The 23,781-nt window shown below is 29.3% G+C and overlaps 1 protein-coding gene across 1 annotated transcript in view; it reads right to left on the reverse strand.

Annotated features, from left to right (window-relative positions):
* The window catches only part of Fife (regulating synaptic membrane exocytosis protein fife), a 146,910-nt gene that overhangs the window by 96,758 nt on the left and 26,371 nt on the right, over positions 1 to 23,781 (reverse strand). The window contains exon 3 of the mRNA XM_065504503.1: positions 7,322 to 7,659. Within this exon, the coding sequence (XP_065360575.1) occupies positions 7,322 to 7,659 (338 nt within the window). The remainder of the gene's footprint in view (positions 1 to 7,321; positions 7,660 to 23,781) is intronic.

Here is a 23,781-nt window from a genome sequence, read left to right on the forward strand (position 1 = left end):
TGTAATTATTTATATGATTGCGGTGACCATAATATGTTAAAGTGAAGATTATATAATTGACGTAAATAAGTATATGTTTGTGACAACTATATTTATGATGAAGGATTTACCAAATTATGTTCTTCTCGGTTTATAGATATCATAATCTAAGAACAACACATTATGATTGATTCTTCATAAACATGATTGTCATAAACATATACTTATTTACTTCAATCATATATACGATTGCTACAATCATATAATCTTAACTTTAACATATTATGGTTACCTCAATCATATATATAATACTAGCTGACCCGGTGCGTTTCTCCACCCCAATTAGAAGAAAGAAATAGTACTATCAAGTCTCACTTTGTGAATCTAATTGTAAATGTCTAATTTCATATTTCTGGGTCCATTATTATAGAAAATTCCAAATGTGTTCCTAATTTTAAATTTTTAGGTTTATTATTATAAAATATTCAAAAAGTACCATTGCAATAAGGAAATAGTACCATTGATTATCACTTTTAAATTCCCATTCACTAAACCATAACCCATCAAGTTTGAATTTTAGATTTGTATATCATTTCCTATATTATCAACTAACTTTGTTTCTATAATACATAATATTTAATAAATTATCACAAAACCGAAACCGATCGGTTTTTAATTTTTTAAAACCGAAAACGCGGTTTTGAAATTCTTCGATTTTTTGGAAACTCTAGGTCCATTATTATAGGAAACTCAAAAAAGTACCATTAGAATATAGAAAAAGTACCAAAAATCCCCCACTTGTGGTTTCCCACTCACTCGGGTCCATATAAGCTTAATTTGATGGCTTTAGGTTCATTGGTGAAGAAATTACAAAAAGTACCATTCCAATAAAGAAAAAGTACCAAAAAGTATCCTCCTAGAATTCTCACTCACTTAGGACGACATATGTTTAATTTCATGTTTCTAAGTCCATTGTTATAGAAATTTCAAAAAAGTACCATTAGAATATAGAAAAAGTAACAAAAATCCCCCACTTGTGGTTTCCCACTCACTCGGGTCCATATAAGCTTAATTTGATGGCTTTAGGTTCATTGGTGAAGAAATTACAAAAAGTACCATTCCAATAAAGAAAAAGTACCAAAAAGTATCCTCCTAGAATTCTCACTCACTTAGGACGACATATGTTTAATTTCATGTTTCTAAGTCCATTGTTATAGAAATTTCAAAAAAGTACCATTAGAAGAACAAAATAGTACCTATAGTTCAGTTCACACATTTTGGTACCTAAATATTATCCCCTATTCCTAACACTAACTTCACGCAGATACATATCAGCTAACTCTAATGTCGATAACTGAATTAATTTAAAATGTTAAAAAATACCATTAGGAGAAAAGTACCAATTTCCCTTTTCTTCCTTGAACACCCCTCAAGTTTAAAATTTAAAAATATTCTAGTTTTCTATTTATGACCAATGATGTTGACAATTTTAGTTTTGAAGTTCTGTGATATTAGTATTAAGTTTGACTTATAGTATATGTTTGTGTTGTAATGATTATTTATTTATTTATTAATTCTGTGTCGTGAAGTCCAGTTTTTTAAATAATAAGTTAATTGACAATGTAAACAATAGAATTTCAATTCAACAATAAAAGAAAACCCCTGAAGAAGTTTGAAACAAACAAACGAAACGTTGGGTAAATAATAATAAAAATGAAAATACTTTGATTTTTATTTACACATTTGGTAACAAATGATTGACCATAAATAGCCCGTAAGATTGGAATCTTAAAAACTAAAAAAAAAAAAAAAAAATATTCCATTTTGCCAAAATTGTTTATGCTACAGGCATGTCTGAAAATATTAAAATCTATGTTAATGTGCCCAAGAATAAATATGTTTTAAAAACAGTACCAAACTGTTTACCAGGATTTGGCCCAATATACACTCGAGTTCCAAATAACATCCTGTTAGTTAATTTTTGTATGAATCCAGGAACGTTAAAAAAATTATCAAAATTGGCTTAATAATTTCAAATAATAATGTATTTTCCCGATTTTATCCCCTTTTTGGTACCTTTTTTATCCCCATTGAGGTGGTACAATTTTATTCAAATAAATTTCTGTAACGTGGTGGGAGCTCATAATAAAATATTCGTATGTCTATGTCAAATTATAGAAAAATATATTTTATGAAAAAGTACTAAAAATAAACACAATTTTTATCCCTTAAAGTTTCGAATTTCCAAAAAGTACCAAACTTGTATTTTTTATTTTTTGATAAGTAAAGAATACGATTTAAAATTTGATTCTATGTTTATTGGTTTAAAAGATACATAGGGTGCAAAAAAGTACCAAAATACAGTTTTTACCCGTTTTCTCCCCTAAAAGTTTCGAATTTCGAAAAAGTACGAAACACCTGTCAGCTTATTTTTTAAATAGAGTAACATGCAATTTTAAGTTTTTTTGTATCTTTATTAGTTTTTAAGATATAAGGTTACCGAATTTACCCGTTTTTACCCTTTTTACCCCCTAAACGTTCGAATTTCCAAAAATCCCTTCTTATCGGATCGTTTTGGGGAGCCGTTTGGGCTGTGCGATGATGAATCAGTCAGTCAGTAACGTTACTCCTTTATATACATATATAGATTGTTAAAAAACCTGTAAAAATGTTGAAATGGTTACAGTAAACATATACAACTATATTTTTTTTCTCAGGGTGAGGAAAACACTAGCATTTCACCAAACCACATATATATTTACCACCCTAATATTGCCAACATCCCCGAGCATTGAAGCGTAATTAAGTTGTTGGAAGAAGAAGTATACATACATTCACAACAAAATTTCTTAGCATTAATAAGTATGCTACTCTTATTTCCCAACAATTCTCATATTTTCTCTTTTCTCCCACCTTCACCAACAAATCTTTTAAGCTGTAATAATGTATGTATTGTAAATGTAGTAAATATAGTGTAGTGTAATGTAAACTTTAATTATTTTTACATTATGACAGTAAGACCAAGGTATAGCAGAGTTGGCTGGCTGGCTGCTATAATCTATTCATTTCTAAGTATATAAGATATTAGGAGAACAAGTCTTTAAACATATTACAAACATTGTGTTATACTTCGATTAAAATACCTTGTGGCTGTAGCCATTATCATCATCATCATCATTAGTAATCAATAGGGTTTTGTAAATTTAGTAACTTTATAGCTGTGTAGTATTCACATAGCACTAGAAAATTCCATGAGCTGGAATAATGTAATAATCTTGTAAATGCAATAAAAAGTGCTTATAATAAGGTAAGTTTTACCGGTAACTTTCTTAATGTCTGTCACTTTTTTTAATTAAAAATTCGTTAAAATACTGATAACGATATGATTACACTTGGACAGCCTTCAACTAAGTAGTTTCAATGGAAGATTAGTTTTGAAAAGTATATTTAATAGTTTCTTAGTTAGTTACAAATTCAAGCGTTACAAAAAAATAGACCAAAAGTAAGGGGTCCACTTTTTTTTACAAATCACTGATAGAAACATTTGTCCGGTCCAAACAATAAATCTTTGAAATAAATAACAGTTTATCTTTAAATAAAAATCTCAGAATCACTTTCTGAGTCTGTACATGTAAACATTGTGCGCAAAGTAAATTATGCACCTTTAAATACTTAAAGTACTGTTTGGTACTTTTTTGAAATTCCAACTTTTTAGGGGAGAAAATGGGTAAAACCTTTATTTTGGTACTTTCCTGCTACTCTTTTAAACCAGTAAACATAGAAATAAATTTCAAATCGTAGTCTTTACTTATTAAAAAATAACAAATATATCGAGCCCTTAGCGCCAAATTATCGCAAGCGACATTTTCTAATTTTTTTTTTTATTGCAGAAATTAAAATTTTATGGACTGACTGATGTTTTAGCGTTCTCAGAATATCAAAGTTGTTAATAACAAAATTATAGGGGGTAAGATTTTATTGTAAATCAATGTTTACATTTTACAGTAAACGAATTTTATCATAAGCGACATATAGTGGTATAGAAAAAAAAGAAGGAAATAAATCTGTAACTTCTAAATGGTTAGATTGGTTTGAATGAAATTTCACATGCGCAAAGAAGAAGTGCTGTCGAGTTTAAGTTCTGAATGTGGACCTCACGCGACCAAGGGTCCTCAAAGTAGGACACCTCGGGTATGTTACATTTTTAAAACAATCATATTTCATCGTTTGTGTTCCGATTTCAAAAAAATTACACATATAAAATCTTTTCATCGAGCGCTACAAAAGACCTAGTCGTAGATTTCAATTACCTCTTATAGCTTAGGAGATATTTGTATTTGAAAATTAAATGTTCAATATTTTTACCCAACCTACTCCAGTTTTTTGATAACAGCGTATCCAAATATTTTCCGATTTTCTTCAGTTTTCCTTCATTGGACTAAAAACATATGTATGTGTCAAACTGAAAAAGGACTAAGTCCAAAGTTATATGCATTTGAATTTAAAAATTTTACTAAGCCGATTTTTCGCTAATTTTTTGGGAAAAAAGAACTGTTTTTCTTTCTAAGTTATCACAAAAAATTTCTAAGAGGATGTATAAGGAATTTATACTTTCTGAAAGCTAAGTTTTCATAAAATATTTTAAATGAAAAAAAAATTAAACATTTTTGTTACCGAAGGGACCAGGCCCATTAAAAAAACGCCTATTTTTTATGTAAAATTAAAATTTAGGGTAAAAATTCTCAAATTGCATATTCGATATCAAAATATAGTAACCAATTTTAGGTGGCCTAATATGTTTCTAATTATTTTGTAAAGGGTTACGACAACTCCGACCCTGGTATAGATATTATAGCCAAAAAACTAAAAATTTCCATTTTTGGGATTTTTCAACACTTTTTTGGAAATTGCGGGATTTCTGATAATAAATTTCAAAATTCGTTTTTATTTTTCCATTTTAAATAGAAAATTTTACACAACTGTGAAATTTCATTAAAAACTATTCATAAATAACAATTTTATTTCAATTCGCAAAATTTGTATCTATGGAAAAATTCAATAAAAAAATTTTTTTGTCATATTTTTCAATAAAGTATTCCATGAATTTTTAATTGTCAATAGTTATAAATATTTTTGAAAATTAGACAAATAGCTTGAACGAAATTATATTATATCGCATCATAACATTTTTAATTCTATAAATAAATTTAAAATAATCAAAAACAAGTAAGAAAGTATGGTCGGTCAAGCCCGACCATATAATATCCTACACTAAGTAAAAGAGCATAAAAAATTTTCTTTTAAAATTTCAATAATTTATATTTTTGAGTGATTTTCGGAAGTGGGCCTTATATGGGGGCTATGACCAATTATGGACCGATCACCATGAAATTAGGTCGTGTGATTTATGTGTACATTAAAGTTAACTATGTTGAATTTTGTGTGTTTACCAACCTTTTTAAGCGATTTATGCACGTTAAAGTGATTTTCGGAAGCGGGTCTATATGGGAGCTATGACTAAATATGGACCGATCGTAACAAAATTTGGTGGCATGAATTCTGTATATATAAAACTTATTTGGAGCGGAATTTGTGGAGATACATATATAAATTAAACATTTATGACCGATAAAATCCAATTTCGGGAACACATTTGTATGGGGGCTAGGTGAAATAATGGACCGATTTCAGCCAGTTTCAATAGGCTTGATCCTTGAGCCAAAAAAATAATATGTACCAAATTTCATCGAAATATCTTCAAAATTGCGACCTGTACTCTGCGCACAAGGTTTACATGGACAGCCAGCCAGCCAGCCAACCAGACGGACGGACGGACATCGCTTAATCGACTCAGAAAGTGATTCTAAGTCGATCGGTATACTTTAAGGTGGGTGTTAGACAAATATTTTTGGGCGTTACAAACATCTGCACAAACGCATAATACCCTCCCCACTATGGTGGTGTAGGGTATAAAAAACCTTCTCCTGTAAAATTAGTGTTTTGTCGCTTACGATAATTTGGCGCTAAGGGCTCGATATGTTTGGTACTTTTAGAAAATTCGAATAATTAAGGAGGACAAATTTTACATATTTTTGATACATTTTGCATAAAAACACGTTTTTGTATAAATTGACGTAGACATATAAATATCTAATTATGAAGATTTGGATCCCGAAGATATCTGGGGTCTTCAGAAAATTGATTTCAACAGACAGACGGACGGACGGACAGACAGACAGACAGACAGACGGACATGGCTTAATGGACTCCGCTATCTATAAGGATCCAGAATATATATACTTTATAGGGTCGGAAATGAAAAATGTAGAAATTACAAACGGAATGACAAACTTATACATACCCTTCTCACGAAGGTGAAGGGTATAAAAATCATCCTATTCCAAGGATTTTATGGAATGGGGTGGTTAGTTTATTAACCACCTTGGCGCTTGGCATTAAAAATAATTGTGATATAAATTTTCGTAGCGTATAAATTAGTTTGAAAGCTAATAATTTTTAACAAATGAAATAGCAAAGTAACACTGAATTCGATGAACAATAAACACTCTGAGGTTTTTTTAAAAACTGCGGTTTACAAAATTTTCAAATTAATATATTGATCTAACCAAAGAAGCCTGACGGCAAAGTTTTGCAAAAAAAAAACATAAACAATGACATCAAAATTGTTAATTGTTTAGCAAAATGCCAATAAACTATGATTTAAAGTCTATACAAAAGGTGGTTAGAAAAGTGACCACTTAACCGCAAAGAGTTAAAATAAATTCATTGAAATGGTGTAATGGTTGGGGAAATAAGTTAGATCTAAAGCTGTTACTGTTTTCCTGTATTTAGGGAATTTAGCTAATGTAGGGTATCTAAGTTTCGACTCTAACCAATATAGCTGTTTTACTTGCTATCTATATATATATAAAATGAAATGGTCCATGTATATCATGTCATCACGTGAGAACGGCTGGAGCGAATTGGCTGATTTTTTTTTATTCAATTCGAAATTATCACGTGATGGTTTGTAAAGAAAAAAAATTCAAAAATTTCGGGTAAAACTCGGAAATTCTTTTTTTTGTGAGTCCAGTCAACTGTAATAAAAAAAGCTCCCTAAAGTATGCAGTACAAATTTAGAATTTTATTTGTAAATAAATAAGAACAGGGTGGTGTGTGTGGGTTGTAGAAACTTGAAGAACCTAACAGCAGTAAATGCTACCGGGCGAATTTCCTAACCCTTTTGTAATCACTACAACTTGTTACATAAATGCCACATTTATTTGCAAATTTCCTTAATTTCTTTTAGAGAAAAATCTCAACAAAAAAACTCATAACTTACCGCATCCTCATTTTCCTCCAATTTACTGTAGCTGGCACAATCTTCACACACCCGCTGCTGGCATTCGAAACACGTCTTATGGAAGTCATCGGGTTTAAATGATTTCAAACACACCCGACATGCACCCGCTCGCCTACCAGGTTCAGTACTTTGTTTGGATGCATTCGATGAGCCACTGCTGCCGCTGGTACCTGTTGTTGTAGCAGTCGAGTGTGGCGTTGTATTATTGTTATTGTTGTTGGTTTGATTTGCCGCTGCATCCTGTTGCTGCTGATAGTTGCCATAAGTGGCATCCGTATCTGTAGGTATTAACGAGGGACGTGGTGACATTTTATTCACTGGAATGCAAAAATATCGTTAGTTGAGTTGAACAAGACACATGAATAGATAGATGGAATAATAATAATAATGATAATAAAGGCAACAGCGACAATAATACAAAAAAATATGGAAAGGGGAAATTGCTTAGAATAACAGCGAATAATGTAAATTAAATTAAAGTTATAGCGCGCCCGTGTTTTTAAGTCCTTTTTACATACAGAGATAGAAATAGAGAGACAGAGAGAGAGAAGTATCAGCAGGAAGTTTAAACATCTTGTAACGACAATTGTGTCAAGTTTTATGCAGACACAATGACTTGACTACAAATTCTTTGTGGCAGCAATAATAAATATTATTGTTGTCAATTTATATGCAAAAAACAAATCCTCTTCAGTTAAGTAGTGAATTGAATTTTGTTTCTAAAGTAAATTACCATAAACTAAGTTGTAAGAGATTTTATTATTACTTAGTATTAAATTACTTGGCTGGTAAATAGGGAGTATTGTTTGTAAATCACATAAATAATAGAGGAAATTTAAAAGAGATATCGAAGGACAAATGATTGTTGGATCATTTTATCTATAACTAAACTATTCTGCAAAAAAAAATTTACCTAGTAAATTATATTAAACTACATTTAAGTAATGTAGACTTTTTAAAGTGTAATATAACTTTTTACAGTTTGCTAAACAATAATAAGATGTCATAATTAAGTTGTAAATGGGTGGTTAAATTAATGTTTGAACTCTTGTAGATATCTGTGCTTAATTTCAGATGTGAAGCTTGAAAACTTTAGAAGTTATTATACTTTTTATACACTTAAAGCTGAATTAATATTAATCATACGTTTAGTAGCACAAATTTATGCATTTCTTCAATAACTATCACAGTTAGCTAATTGTTTAAGATTTTTATCCAAATATCAATTGATTAGAGGCTAAAGAATAAGAAATATATTAAAGATTAAGAATAATATTGGGTGTATGACTTAAAAATGCGGGATTTTATCAAACTTTTGAACTTTTATATTGAAACATTTGTACAATATAAATTTATTTATTATATAAAGTATTGGGCATTGTTAGCTATGAAATTTTCCCATCTTTCTGGCCATATATGGATTCCGCACCAAAAGAACTGCTCATCTTTTGAGGCCAAGAACGTATCAAGCCAATATCGAAAACTTCGTTCCAAAGTAAAGCGTATCCCAGAGGGAGCATTCTGCATCAATCGAAACAAATAGTAGTCAGACGGGGCAAGATCGGGTGAGGCAAAACTTCCCAACCACTTCACCTTCGTGAGAAGTTTGTAATTTCTACATTTTTCATTTCCGACCCTATAAAGTATATATATTCTGGATTCTTATAGATAGCGGAGTCGATTAAGCCATGTCCGTCTGTCTGTCTGTCTGTTGAAATCAATTTTCTGACGACCCCAGATATCTTCGGGATCCAAATCTTCAATAATTCTGTCAGACATGCTTTCGAGAAGTTTGCTATTTAAAATCAGCAAAATCGGTCCATAAATAACGGAGATATGAGCAAAAAACCGGGACAACCTCGATTTTTGACCTATTTTTGATCTATATCTGGATTACTAAGTCATTAATATAGACAATATGGATATCTAATGATAGATATTCCAAAGTCCATTGCAACGATGTAGATAAGGCTATAGTAAGTTGGACCTACAATGGGTCAAAATCGGGAAATATATTTTTTTACCCGAATTTTTTTTTTATCAACAAATTTTTTTTGTTATAAATTTTTTTTCAAAAAATTTTTTAAAAAATTTAAAAAAAAACTTAAAAAAAATTTGGAAAAAAATAAAATTTTGTTTTCCTTAGAATATTTAAACAAATTTATTTTAAAGTATAATTTGGTGAAGGGTATATAAGATTCGGCACAGCCGAATATAGCTCTCTTACTTGTTTTTAACAGTTATTGAAATATGTGGCCGAGTGTTGTCATAATGGAATATTACAGTTTCAGTTTCTTGGCGTTTTTTAGCCAATGATCACTTCAAATGAATCTGTTGCGATAGGTACAGGATCCCCATGATAGTTTGGCCAGATTCCAGCAACTCATAATAGATAGAACTCGTTTAGTCCCACCAAATACAGAGCATTAACTAAGCGCCATGGATATTTGGCTTTTGTGACGATTTATTCACAAATTCGCTACCGCAATCGAAAAAAAATTAAATGAATTTCGATGTGAGAATGTATACGTAGTATGGGGGAAATGTTTTAAAAATTCTATCAATCGATAGAAGAACATTAACTACTCAATATTATGTATGTCACACGAAAAACTAAAATTTCGTGAAAGTGAGCGAATTCATTTAATTGTGAATAAGTTCAAAAAGAATGAATCGAATTTTATGATGGATATCTCATTTTATTCCAATTACATGTGGCTTTGCGATAAAGTAATAAATCTAAACAATATCAGACGTTTTCGATTTTTCATGAATTTTTTAAAACAAACTAATTTTCTAAATCTAAACTATTTTAGATGTCTTCGATTTTTCATGATTTTGTTTAAACAAATGATATTTTTTGCTTCAATTTTGTTATATAACTCCGAAACTACTGAGCCGATTGAAACGCAATATATATGTGAAAATTTGTACATAGATAGCATGGGAAAAATGTTTTTAAAATTCAATCAATCGAAAGAACAATATTAACTACACAATTTTATGTATATCAAACAAAAAACTAAAATTTTGTGAAAAAGAGCGAATTCACTTAATTGTGAATATATTCGAAAAGAATCCATACATTTTTATGATTGATATCTTATTTTGTTCTTATTAAATGTGGCTTTTTGATAAAGCAAATCTGAACAAGTTCTGTCGTTTTAAATTTTTCATGATTTTTTTAAAACAAAACAAATTTCTTTTTTCATATAAAAAATATATTTTTTTCTTAAATTTGTTATTATAACTTTGAAACTAGTGAGCCGATTGAATTGCAATATATATGTGAAAATTTGAACATAGCATGGGGAATTTGTTTTTAAAATTCAATTAATCGATAGAAGAACATTAACTACTCAATTTTATGTATATCAAACGAATAAGTAAAATTTTGTGAAAATGAGCGAATTCACTTAATTGCAAATAAGTTCGAAAATAATCCTTCAATTGTTATGATCAATATCTCATTTTGTTCCTATTACATGTGGCTTTGCGATAAAGCAATAAATCTAAATGATGTCAGACGTTTTCGATTTTTAATGATTTTTTTAAAACAAACTTATTTTCTTTTTTCATATAAAAATTATATTTTTTTCTTCAATTTGTTATTATAACTCCGAAAATACTGAGCCCATTGAAACGCAATATATATGTTAAAATTTGTAAATATCATGGGGAAATTTTTTTTAAAATTCAATCAATCGAAAGAACAACATTAACTATTCAATTTTATGTATATCCAACAAATAAGTAAAATTTTGTGAAAATGAGCGAATTCACTTAATTGCAAATAAGTTCGAAAATAATCCATACATTTTTATGATAAATATCTCATTTTGTTCTTATTAAATGTGGCTTTTTGATACAGCAACAAATCTGAAAAATTTCAGCCGTTTTCGATTTTTCATGATTTTTTTAAAACAAAAAAAATTTTCTTTTCATATAAAAAATATATTTTTTTCTTAAATTTGTTATTATAACTCCGAAACTAGTGAGCCGATTGAAAGGCAATATATAAACGGATTAAAGGATATATAAATTTCAACTTTTTTTCAGTTTATTTTAATAACTTCGGACTAACACTTTTTGATATATCATTAATTATGTGGAGAATAGTCTAAACAAATTTACAAACAATTTTTTTTCAAAAAATCTCTCCATAGAATTTAAAATTTGGACCATGTCTGTACTGCTGGAACCACAATACATCAAAATTGTGTAGAGGTTTAAAAAGCCTCCAACATTTTTTTGATTTGGCAAAAATCGTAGAATTTCATTAAAAAAAAACTTTAAAACTAGGCAAATTTCAAACGAGTTTTCATAAAAAAAAATCAATAAAAATAAACTAAAGCTACGGAAAATCTTTACAAATAGATCTCTGTCCTCAATTTCAGATTAAATAGCTGAAATTTTAGTTATTTCATTCAGAAATTATAGTTTAAATTAATTTAAATTTGAATTAATATTAATCATACGTTTAGTAGCACAATATATGTAACTATCATTAAAAGTAAGTAAAGAATCTTGTTTGTTTACATTCCGTTGACGGGAATTAGTGGTAATTGTTCAAGAGCTGTAGTGTAAAATCCTAAGACAAGAATATATAGAGTTCTTAAGTGATAAATGTTTGTTTCAGTGCAGAGTTTATCATCCGGACACCTGTTCCATTTAAAATTGTATAATGAATGAAAGAGACAAACTAAAACAAGAACATTTTTCTTATAATTCAAGTAAAGTTATTGTTTAAGTTAAGGTTTCCACTTGGGTTTCCACTTCATACTTTTCATTTTCTTGTATTTAGTTGACACTTTTACTTTACAAAATGTTCCGAAAATTTGATTGATTTTCTGGCCAAACTGCTGCTACTGCAATGCGTTATTTAAACTTTAGTTTGTAATACTTACTTTTGATTTACGACAAAAGTTGTGCGAAATACAATGACAGTTAGGTAGGAAATTGAAAAAATTTAACAAACGATGACACATTTGTTAATAATAAAGAAGAATTTAGTTTCTAAACTTTTGCTTTGAAATGAAAATAATTGTTTAAGGTTAAATAAAAACTGTTAAATATATTTTAGTTTTATATTCTGAAAATTTAAATTTTAGTTTTATGTTGCTATTAGTTTAAAACACTGCTCATAAATGCCAAAAAGTTAGTTAACCCTTTCCTATGTTCTATCGGGCTTAAAAAAATTATATTTTTTTCAAATGTTTTGCAATAAACTGTCTTCACTATTTAAATCTGTGTTTGTTTTAGTTTAAAAGTTTTTACAATAAATTTTTATTCTTAACTGAGTATTTTTGCTATTTTTTATTTAGAACACAAGTATGTGGAAAAAATATTCTTGTCTCGCAATTGCATTTAACTCGTGCATATAAAAAACACTCGCATTATAATCGCTGTAGGAAGATAGGAAAAAAACAAGAAAAAACATTTAAAATTTATAGTCACATTTCCCGCAATATTTTCGTGCGAGAGATCTGTTACTAAAACAAAAAATAAAGTGCTAAAGTGGACAGAGGCGAATCTTGTTTAAACTACGGTTTATAAGATAAAGATATATAAAATTCAAGCATTAAAATGTTTTCTTTTTTTTGTTAAAATCTAGTATTTGTGTGATTTCGAGCCCTTAGCGCCAAATTATCGTAAGCGAAATTTTCTAAATTTTTTTTTATTGCAAAAATTCAAATTTTATGGACCGACTGATGTTTTAGCGTTCTCAGAATATCAAAATTGTTAATAACTTAAAAATTATAGGGGGTAAGTTTTTATCGTAAGTCAATGTTTATATTTTATAGAAAACGAATTTTATCGTAAGCGATACATAGTGGTATAGAAAAAAAAGAGGGAAATAAATCTGTAACTTCTAAATAATTAGATTGGTTTGAATGAAATTTCACATGCGCAAAGAAAAAGTGTTGTTGAGTTTAAGTCTTGAACCTTGACCTTATGGGCCAACCGGGGGCGTGACCAAGGGTCCTCAAAGTAGGACACCTCGGGCATGTTACATTTTTAAAACAATCCCATTGCTTCGTTTGTGTTCCGATTTCAAAAAAATTACACATATAAAATCTTTTCATCGAGCGCTACAAAAGACCTAGTCGTAGCTATCAATTACCTTTTATGGCTTAGGAGATATTCACATTTGAAAATAAAATGTTCAATATTTGTACCCAACCTACTCCAGTTTTTTGATAACAGCGTATCCAAACAGTTTATGATTTTCTACAGTTTTCCTTTATTGGACTAAAAACATATGTATGTGTCAAACTGAAAAATAACTGTTTAAAAATAAGTCCAAAGTTATATGCATTTGAATTTAAAAAATTTTGAAAAGAAGATTTTTCGCTAATTTTTTGGGAAAAAAGAACTGTTTTTCTTTTTAAGTTATAACACAAAATTTCTAAAAATATTTTCATAAAATATTTTAAATGAAAAAAAAAAAATTAAAAAATTGTTGTTACCGAGGGGACCAGGTCCATTCACAAAACACCTATTTTTTATGTAAAATTAAATCTTAGGGCAAAAATTCTCAAATCGCATATTCGATATCAAAATATAGTAACCAATTTTAGGTGGCCTAATATGTTTCTAATTATTTTGTAAAGGATTCCGATACCTCCGACGCTGGTATGGATATTATAGCCAAAAAACTAAAAATGTCCATTTTTGGATTTTTTCAACACTTTTCTGGGAATTGCGGGACTGCTGATAATAAATTTAAAAATTCGTTTTTATTTTTCCATTTTAAATAGAAAATTTTACATAACTGTGAAATTTCATTAAAAACTATTCATAAATAACAAGTAAGAGAGCTATATTCGGCTGTGCCGAATCTTATATACCCTTCACCAAATTATACTTTAAAATAATTTTTAGGTAAACAAAAAAAAATTTTTTTTTTTAAATGTTTTTCAAAAAAAAAAATTTTTGGAAATTGTTTTTCAAAAATTTTTTTTTTTTGAAATGGTTTTTCCAATTTTTTTTAAAAATTAAAATTTTTTAAATTTTTTTTTTTTGGAAAAAAAATTTTTGATGAAAAAAAAAATCGGGTTAAAAAATATTTTTCCCGATTTTGACCCATTGTAGGTCCAACTTACTATAGCCTGATCTACATCGTTGCAATGGACTCTGAAATATCTATCATTAGATATCCATATTGTCTATATTAATGACTTAGTAATCCAGATATAGATCAAAAATAGGTCAAAAATCGAGGTTGTCCCGGTTTTGTGCTCATATCTCCGTTATTTATGGACCGATTTTGCTGATTTTAAATAGCAAACTTCTCGAAAGCATGTCTGACAGAATTATTGAAGATTTGGATCCCGAAGATATCTGGGGTTTTCAGAAAATTGATTTCAACAGACAGACGGACAGACAGACATACATGGCTTAATCGACTCCGCTATCTATAAGGATCCAGAATATATATACTTTATAGGGTCGGAAATGAAAAATGTAGAAATTACAAACGGAATGACAAACTTATATATACCCTTCTCACGAAGGTGAAGGGTATAAAAATTTAATTTCAATTCGAAAAATTTTTATCTATGCAAAAATTCAATAAAAACATTTTTTGTCATATTTTTCAATAAAGTATTCCATGAATTTTTAATTATCAAAACTTATAAATATTTTTGAGAAATAAGCAAATAGCTTGAACGAAATTATTTAATTTTATGTATAAATTTCAAAATAATCAAAAAAACCTTCTGCTGTAAAATTTGTGTTTTGTCGCTTACGATAATTTGGCGCTAAGGGCTCGATTTGTCCTCATATCTTGGACATTTATGAGTCCAGTTTTAAAGAGAGCTAATCTAAAACATGCCATCTGCATTACTTATAGTTCAGTAAGATATATGAGAGCTTTAAAACAAAGATTTTTTGGAAATAAAAAGTTTATTTTCCCACAATTCCGACTGGATGATCAAACTAAGGGTGGTTGCGGGTTCAATTCCCACCACAGACTCTGGATATATCTGCAGACAAGAAAAACGCTTCGCAGTTTGTTTTTTTGTTTGTTTATGGGATATTTACAGGTTAACAAATATATATTAAAGAAATTACAAATGCAATGTCAAACTTTAAACACCCAAGTTGAATGCTTTTAAAAACCACTTACAAAAAATTCATTTAACAAAAAAAACTTAAACTAAACACAAAGTATTTCTTCCTCTTCTGTTTCTTTACCCAAAATCTAATAATTTATTTTAATATTACGTGGTTGATGCTTGTTGCAGTAAGTGTACGTACTCATGCACTCACATAAAGCTCCATACAACTATTCTGTTTTTGTCCCTTAAAATGTGGCTTTTTCTATTTCAATTGCAACTGGGAATTCCTTTTTATTATTCTACCTTTACTACGAGTGTATTAGGGTGGTCCTCATAGTGGACTTTGTCTACTAAGAAATAATTTTAACAAATTTTGTGGCCAAAACTAAATTTCCTTGAAATCCGGAAATTGTTTAACGGTACCCACGCTAACAATATCCTATTCCACTTTGGAGGCAAATCATAGACGAGTTTAAAAAAGTGGAGGCAGCGGAGAAGAGACCGCAAAATATCTCATTTAACACTATAGTGTTTTTTTTTGGGCTCATTCGCCAAAATATGGCCAAAAAATTTGTTTTTCTCGAAAATCACAAAATTTATATCGCAGGTAGGGAAAAAATAGAAGGTATTGACTTATTTTTTTTAACATTTTTATTTCCTCTTATGTTGTAAATAAATCTCCATGTAATGATCAAAAAATTCTGAAATTTGTTTAACAAAATTTTTAAAAATTTGAAATTGGAGTTTTGAAACAAACTATTTTTGTTGGCTATACCTGCGAATAGGTTAACTGTATCCTATGAAGATAAAAACTCATATACAAGTAAATATGGATATATTTTAAGTAAAAATAAGCTTTTATTTTAATATTTCTCAAAATATGTTAATTTTGTTCCCACATTTCTTGTTCTAGTGGCCTGAGACACGTTAATGGCCTGGCGATTTTTTAATAACTTTAACAGTTTTTAACCAATTTTTGTGTTTTATATCTTATTAGAACGACAATTACATACACATTTCGATTATTTTAAATTAAATTGCAAAAGTAATTACTTAATGGGAAAAATTTAAAAAAAACTGAAAAAAATAATTTGTTCCCCTTGTAAATGCACCTCAAAACTAAATCGAAGTTCGGGGTTGCCCTTCTTAGAACAAGCTGAAAATGTACCGTTTTAACATTTCAAAAAATTTAATTCTAAGGAACACTCTATTGTACATGTTTACTGTAACCATTTCAACATTTTTACAAGTTTATGAACAATGTTATTATTTGTATGATTGCGGTAACCATAATATGGTAAATTTACGATTAACATGATTGTAGCAATCATATATATGATTGCTGTAATTATGTGTATGTTTGTGACAATCATTTTTATGATGAAGTATTTACCATATTATGTTGTTCTGGGCTTATGGATATCATAATCTGAGAACAACATATTATGATATAATGATTCATCATGAACATGATTGCCATAAACATATGTTTATTTACTACAATCATATATATGATCGCAACAAAATGTGTGATTGTTTTTTGCAAATTTTTAAGTTTTATTTTGAAACAATATAAATTTATTCAAAGTTTTGGCCATAAGTTAGCTATGACCTTTTCCCATCTTTCTGGCAACATATGGATTCCGAGCCAAAAGAACTGCTCATCTTTTGAGGCCAACAACGAATCAAGCCAATATCGGATACTCTGTTCTAAAGTCAAGCGTATCCCAAGAGATCATTGATCGGAAAAAATAGTAGTCGAACGGGGCATGGTCTGGACTATAAAGCGGGTGAGCCAAAACTTCCCAACCTTTTCATTTTAAATACTTGTTAACATGTATTACAACATGTGGTCGAATACGGTTTTTAATTTCTGATCAGAATTCAGCATCTTATATTAGATAGTATAGTTGGGCATGGTTAATGTAACCATTTCAATATTGTTACAAGTTTTTTAACTATATTAAAGTGACAGTAACCATTTATATGATTGTGGTAACAATAATATGGTTAATTTACGATTCACTTGATTGTATCAACCATATATATGGTTACAGTAAACAAATATATGTTTGTGACAACCATTCATATGATGAAGGACTTATCATATTATGGTGCTCTCGGCTTAAGGCTTATCATAATCTGAGAACAACATATTATGATAAAATTATTCATCATAAATATGGTTGTCACAAACATATACTTGTTTACTGTAACCATATATATGGTTGATACAATCATGTGAATCGTAAATTAACCATATTATTGTTACCACAATTATGTAAATGGTTACTGTGACTATAATATTGTTACAAATCTTGTAACGCTATTTAAATGGTTACAGTAACCATGCCCAATTATATTTTTTCTCTACGTGTAGGTACCCTAGAGCCATGGATTTTTGGCTTTGGTGTCGATCGGCTGGATGGCTGGGCTCACATACGACCTTTTATGCTTCGGGTTTTATAATGAATCTATTTTTTATAGAAAGTAATGTTTTGGAATTGCTGATTGAGTAGCTCCCAATGATTTAGGAAGCTCTGGTTGTGTTTTACAACAATTTTCATGGAGTAATGCTTCCAAATTCTTGGTCTTCAAACCTTTTTGACTGACCTGGGCGATATTTGTCTTCCAACCATCTGTCGCAACCGAGGAAACACATTTACCATAAGCTTTGGTGAGCAATCGGTGTGGTTGAGCGGCACTTTTTTCAAATTAAAAAGTAAAGACAAACTTCCCACATATGACGCTTAGTTGGTACAAAATTCGATATTTTCAAAGCAAAAAAACTTTGTTGTAATTTTCAATAACTAAGTGAAAATAAATGATAGAAATATAAGTTATTATTATACTCTTTACCATGGGACCCCACAAAGTATATATAGCGTAGTTGATATAGTCATGTCCGTCTGACCATCTGTATGTTGAAATCAAGTTTCCGTAGGCCCCAAATAACTTACATATAAGATTCATACGTACATATATATACCGGGAATTCTCACGGCTCGGTTGCTAATTAACATCGAGACAATCGGCCAGCAAAAGGCTGAGATATAAGGAAAAACCGGGACAAGCTCGATTTCTGACCTATTTTTTTATCTATATCTGGATTTCTAAGTCATTAATATAGACAATATGGATATCTAATGATAGATATTTCAAAGACCTTAATAAGGCGTATATAAGGCCTTAATAAGGCGGACCTACAATGGGTCAAAATAGGGAAAAATATTTTTTAACCCGAATTTTTTTTTCATAAAAAAAAAATTTTTTGTTATAAAATGTTGTATTTTTTATTAAATTAAAAAAAAATTAGAAAGAAATTTAAAAAAAAATTTCGCTATAAATTTTTAAATTTTTTTTAACTAAAAATATTCAAACGTTTTTAAAAAACATTTTGGTATAAATTTTTTTCGCAATAAATTTTTTTGTTTATTCTTTTTTTACCTAAAATATTTAAAGTTTTTATAAGATTTAGCACAACCGAATATAGCACTCTACTTGTTAAAAACCAAAGCCGTGTTCAAAAGATACACCATCAATTGTAAATTCTTCAGTTTTAAGTAGTCATAGATAGCGGTATTATTTCCTTCTGTTGAAATTAACTTTCCGAAGCCCCCATATAGCTTACAAACATGATTGATACTGCAATATATCCGCTATAGTCATTATTAGGTTGTTACTTAAAATCGGGAAAATCGTCCCAAAGGGCTGGGATATAAACAAAAAGCCTTGACTACCTCTACTTATGAGATATTTTTTACAGCCTCAAAAGTGAGTAAACACCAGTGATTTTTTTGATTTTTTTAAGATCTTGAAAATCATTATAGTCCGACTTAAAGTTTTTTTTTTTAAGAACCAAATCTATTACTCAATCCAATCTGCAACAATCCGAAACTTTTAAATTTTAATCGAAGGATAGAAAACGAATCAAATAATTTGTGGTGTTTACTCACTTTTGAGTCTGTGTGTATATCTTGATTACTAATAGATAATATGGATATCTAATGATAGATATTTCAAATTTTAAATTTCAATTCAATAGTAAACACATTGAAACTAAGGAAGCCAAAAAATTAGATAAAAATATTGTCAATTGTGTGCGTGGCATGCTATTAAAGTCAAATATTTTATGTCATTTTATAAAAATGTGATTTTTGTAAATTTGATCAGAAGTAAATTATCATTACTCGCAAACTATTATAGATAATTGGATGATTTTGCTTTTGTTATGTTTGTAGGATAATAGTCTTTAAGAGCTGATATGATTTGTCACTGTACCGTTATACCTGATGTGTTATTAATTTTTTACTCAGGTACTATATTTTAGCCAAATTTGAATTTCAGTGGAGTAAAAGTGCTTAGGGTCAAAAGGGGTTAAACAAATTTTACAACCACGAGAAAGTCCAAAGTGTCCTCTTTAAGCCTATATATACTTGTTGACCTGTTTTGACCTGTTTGTTGAACACTTTTTTCATTTGAATGAAATTACTCCCAAATTTTTGTTCTATTTTTATTTTACTTGTTCATATGACTGGCGCAAAGTACAAGTCGCAATTTTAAAGATATTCCTATAAAATTTGGTACATAAATATTTTTCGGCCCGAGAACTAAGTCTATTGAAAATTACTGAAATCGGTCCACTATTTCACCTAGCACCCATACAAATGTTCTCCCGAAGTTATACTTTATCGGTCGTAAATGGTTAATTTATATATGTATCTACACAAATTTTGCTCCAAATAAGTTTTATATAAACTGAATTAATGTCACCTAATTTTATGATGATCGGTCCATTATTAGTCATAGCTCCCATATGAGACCCTGTTCCGAAAATCACTTTAACGAGCATAAATCTCTTAAAAATGTTGGTATAAACATAAAATTCAACAGAAATAACTTCCATATAGACATAAATCACACGACCTAATTTCATGGCGATAGGTCCATAATTAGTCATAGCTCCCAAATAATGCCCTCTTCCGAAAATCATTCACGATTATAAATTATAGTGTAGGGTATTATATAGTCAAGCTTTGGTCGATGAAAAACGAAAATGAGCCAGAAATTTGGAACGGCAATAGGTCAAAATCGGAAAAAAAATTTGTAACCCGAATTTTTTCAACATAAATTGTTTCAATCATTATTTTAAAGTATAATTTTGTGAATTGTGTATAAGATTCGATACAGACGAATATAGTTCCATTAAATGTTTTTCAAATAACAAGTACTGCTATTTTGATCCAAACTTGAAACTTCAAATAAAATGTGCAACCTCTAAACGTTAAACGATTTTGCTTAAATTTGCATCAATTAGTGTTTAGATGAGGGAGAAAAGTTGTAGGCCTTGGATGTCCAAAAGATCGAATTAGTCCAATATAGGGGCTACCCTAGTGTATATGTGGGTGTTTATGTATGACTGATGGACTCTCTACTCTAGTACGTGCTTAAGTGCATGTATTTTATATATGTTTGCCTGGGTGTTTGGACTCTGTATTTATATATGTGTGTTGAATGTGATTGCAGTCGTAAATATAAATGCACTTTGGATGGTTCTCTACCAATGTCTGCATCGTAGTGTCAGCTGCATGGAATATGATCATCTCCACAACTCAGTGTATACCAACAAGCCTTCATTCCGGGGCTAAATCTATAAGTAATTTAAATGAATTTTGTCATTTTTTAATAGTGACATAATCAGGACCTTTCCTGATATATAGATGTATCATTCCTGTTCGTAAGTTATTTGGGGGCTTCGGAAAATGGATTTTAACAAACAGAGGGCATCGCTATATCTCTTGGGAATGAAACCAATTGTTTTAATTTAGCTACTTCCCAATGTAACTACATACATACTTCCACACGACTGAAGTTTCACAGTCAGGTACTTGAACAAATTATTTTTGTTTCTTTTTTCACCCCCAACCCCCAATCCCCCACAAAACACATTTATATTTCATACTCTCAATGGAGCCAGGTGGAGCAGGTACCACTAAACGTGTTTAGGTATATAACTATTTGTTATTTCAACTGTAATATTTGCTGAATTGTGTAAAAGTTTGCCATTCTAATACTTTCAAACTATGTAGCTTACATATATAATAAGTTTCTTTCTTTTTTCTTTCTTATATTAGATGGCTATGGCAGAAAAGATATACTAATGTTTATGTGGTTAAGTAAAGTAAGATAAATAATATATATAAAAATAAATAAAATGGAGCCAAGACAGAGGCATTCTATTTTTAGGTGTCACATAGAAAACCAATTTTTAATCATTAAAACTAAGATGCCCTGGAACAAATGCAATACTTAGACTTACTTTATATATAGAAGGACAGTTGGTAAAAGGAAGTATTGCTGTAGAAAAATGTGTGGAACAAACTTCAATTTCATAAAATGTCATTTATTTGACAGTTGTTATGTTTCCTTTTCTCTTTTTGTTGCTCTATTATTTCGATTTTGTGTCCAGCTGTGTTCATTAGAACTACCCACTCAATCAGTTGATTTCAACTTGTTTTTGTTGCTATTTTTTGTTTAGGTGTATGTCTATGTATTTAATACTCTACACCATTTCCAATTGTATTTTAGAAATTTCTAATTGAATTTCAGAAATTTTCTTTGGTATTGATATTAGAATTTTCTATTATTGCTATTAGAATTTTCTGAATTTTTTAAAAAAAATATACTAATTTTTTTTTCTAAATTGTTTGTTTTTCTAGTTTTTTAAAATGATTAGTGAAAAACAAGTAGGAGAGCTATATTTGGCTGTGCCGAATCTTATATACCCTTCACCAAATTACACTATAAAATAGATTTTTTTAAATATTTTTAGGTAAACAAAATTTAATTTTGTTTAATTGTTTTTCAAAATTTTTTTTTTTTAAATTGTTTTTAAATTTTTTAAAAAAAAATTTTTTTCCAAATTTTTTTAAAAAAGTTTTTATTTTTTTTGGAAAAAAATATATGACAAAAAAATTGTTTGATGAAAAAAAATTCGGGTTAAAAAATATTTTTTCCGATTTTTACCCATAGTAGGTCCAACTTACTATAGCTTTATCTACATCGTTGCAATGGACTTTGAAATATCTATCATTAGATATCCATATTGTCTATATTAATGACTTAGTAATCCAGATATAGATCAAAAATAGGTCAAAAATCGAGGTTGTCCCGGTTTTTTGCTCATATTTCCGTTATTTATGGACCGATTTTGCTGATTTTAAATAGCAAACTTCTCGAAAGCATGTCTGACAGAATTATTGAAGATTTGGATCCCGAAGATATCTGGGGTCTTCAGAAAATTGATTTCAACAGACAGACAGACGGACATGGCTTAATCGACTCCGCTATCTATAAGAATCTAGAATATATATACTAGGGTATTTGAATTATTCGATTTTTCTCTTGTTCGAATAAAACGAATAATTCGAATAAGAGATTTTAACTTGTTCGAATAATTCGATCAAACGTTTAAAATTAATCGAATTATTCGAATAATTAAAATTTTTTTAAAAAAGTAAAGAATGAAAAACCGACATCAAGGTTTTTTAATAATTTATTGTTAAAGAAAAACAAAAAATAAAGTTAAAGTTAACAATTCAAGTATTGATAATGTTAAAAAACCATTCGAAAACAAAGTCCATCATTAAATTTTCAACAGAAATTTTCTGATCAGATTAACTCCCAAACAATATACAAAACAATTGACTAGCAAACCCTTTAGTTTCCGTTTTGGAGCTATGATTTAAAAACTTTGAGCTAGTTGGACGTGATCCTGAATTGAAATACAATATAAACGTATCAAGAACTATTTTATGTCGTTCATTAATTCGGGTTTTAAATAGAGTAACTAATTCTTTAGTAAATTAATTATTCACTACTTCTAAACTATTTATAACAAATTGTACTATACATCAAGCTGTATCAACGTTGCCGAATCTTTGCTTAATAAAGTGGTCTTGGGGAATTACACAATAAAGGGAATCTGTCCAAAGTTTGATATCATTGTCAGTGAACGTGGCTAATTTGAAGTCAGGCAGTGCATGATTGATGCATTTACAAATACGCAAAAAGTTTATTACCATGTTAGACAAAGATGTTCAAGATCATACAACGTTGTCAGAAAAATGCTCAGAAAATGGTTAACACAACCATGTGAACTTATATTGAAACATATGGTTGTTAACCATTTATTGAACAAGATCTGACAACCGTGAATCAGAGTCCTAAGACGAACTCCATGCTTTTCTTTCAACAAAACGTTAGTTTGCAATATTTGTGTTTATCATTCGATTTATTAAATATTTTGCAACACTTACGTACGCGGTTAATAACATCACTTATATACATATATTTTAAAATCATGGCCTTCAT

The sequence above is a fragment of the Calliphora vicina genome, chromosome 3 (genome assembly GCF_958450345.1).
Source record: "Calliphora vicina chromosome 3, idCalVici1.1, whole genome shotgun sequence".
Lineage (NCBI taxonomy): Eukaryota > Metazoa > Arthropoda > Insecta > Diptera > Calliphoridae > Calliphora > Calliphora vicina.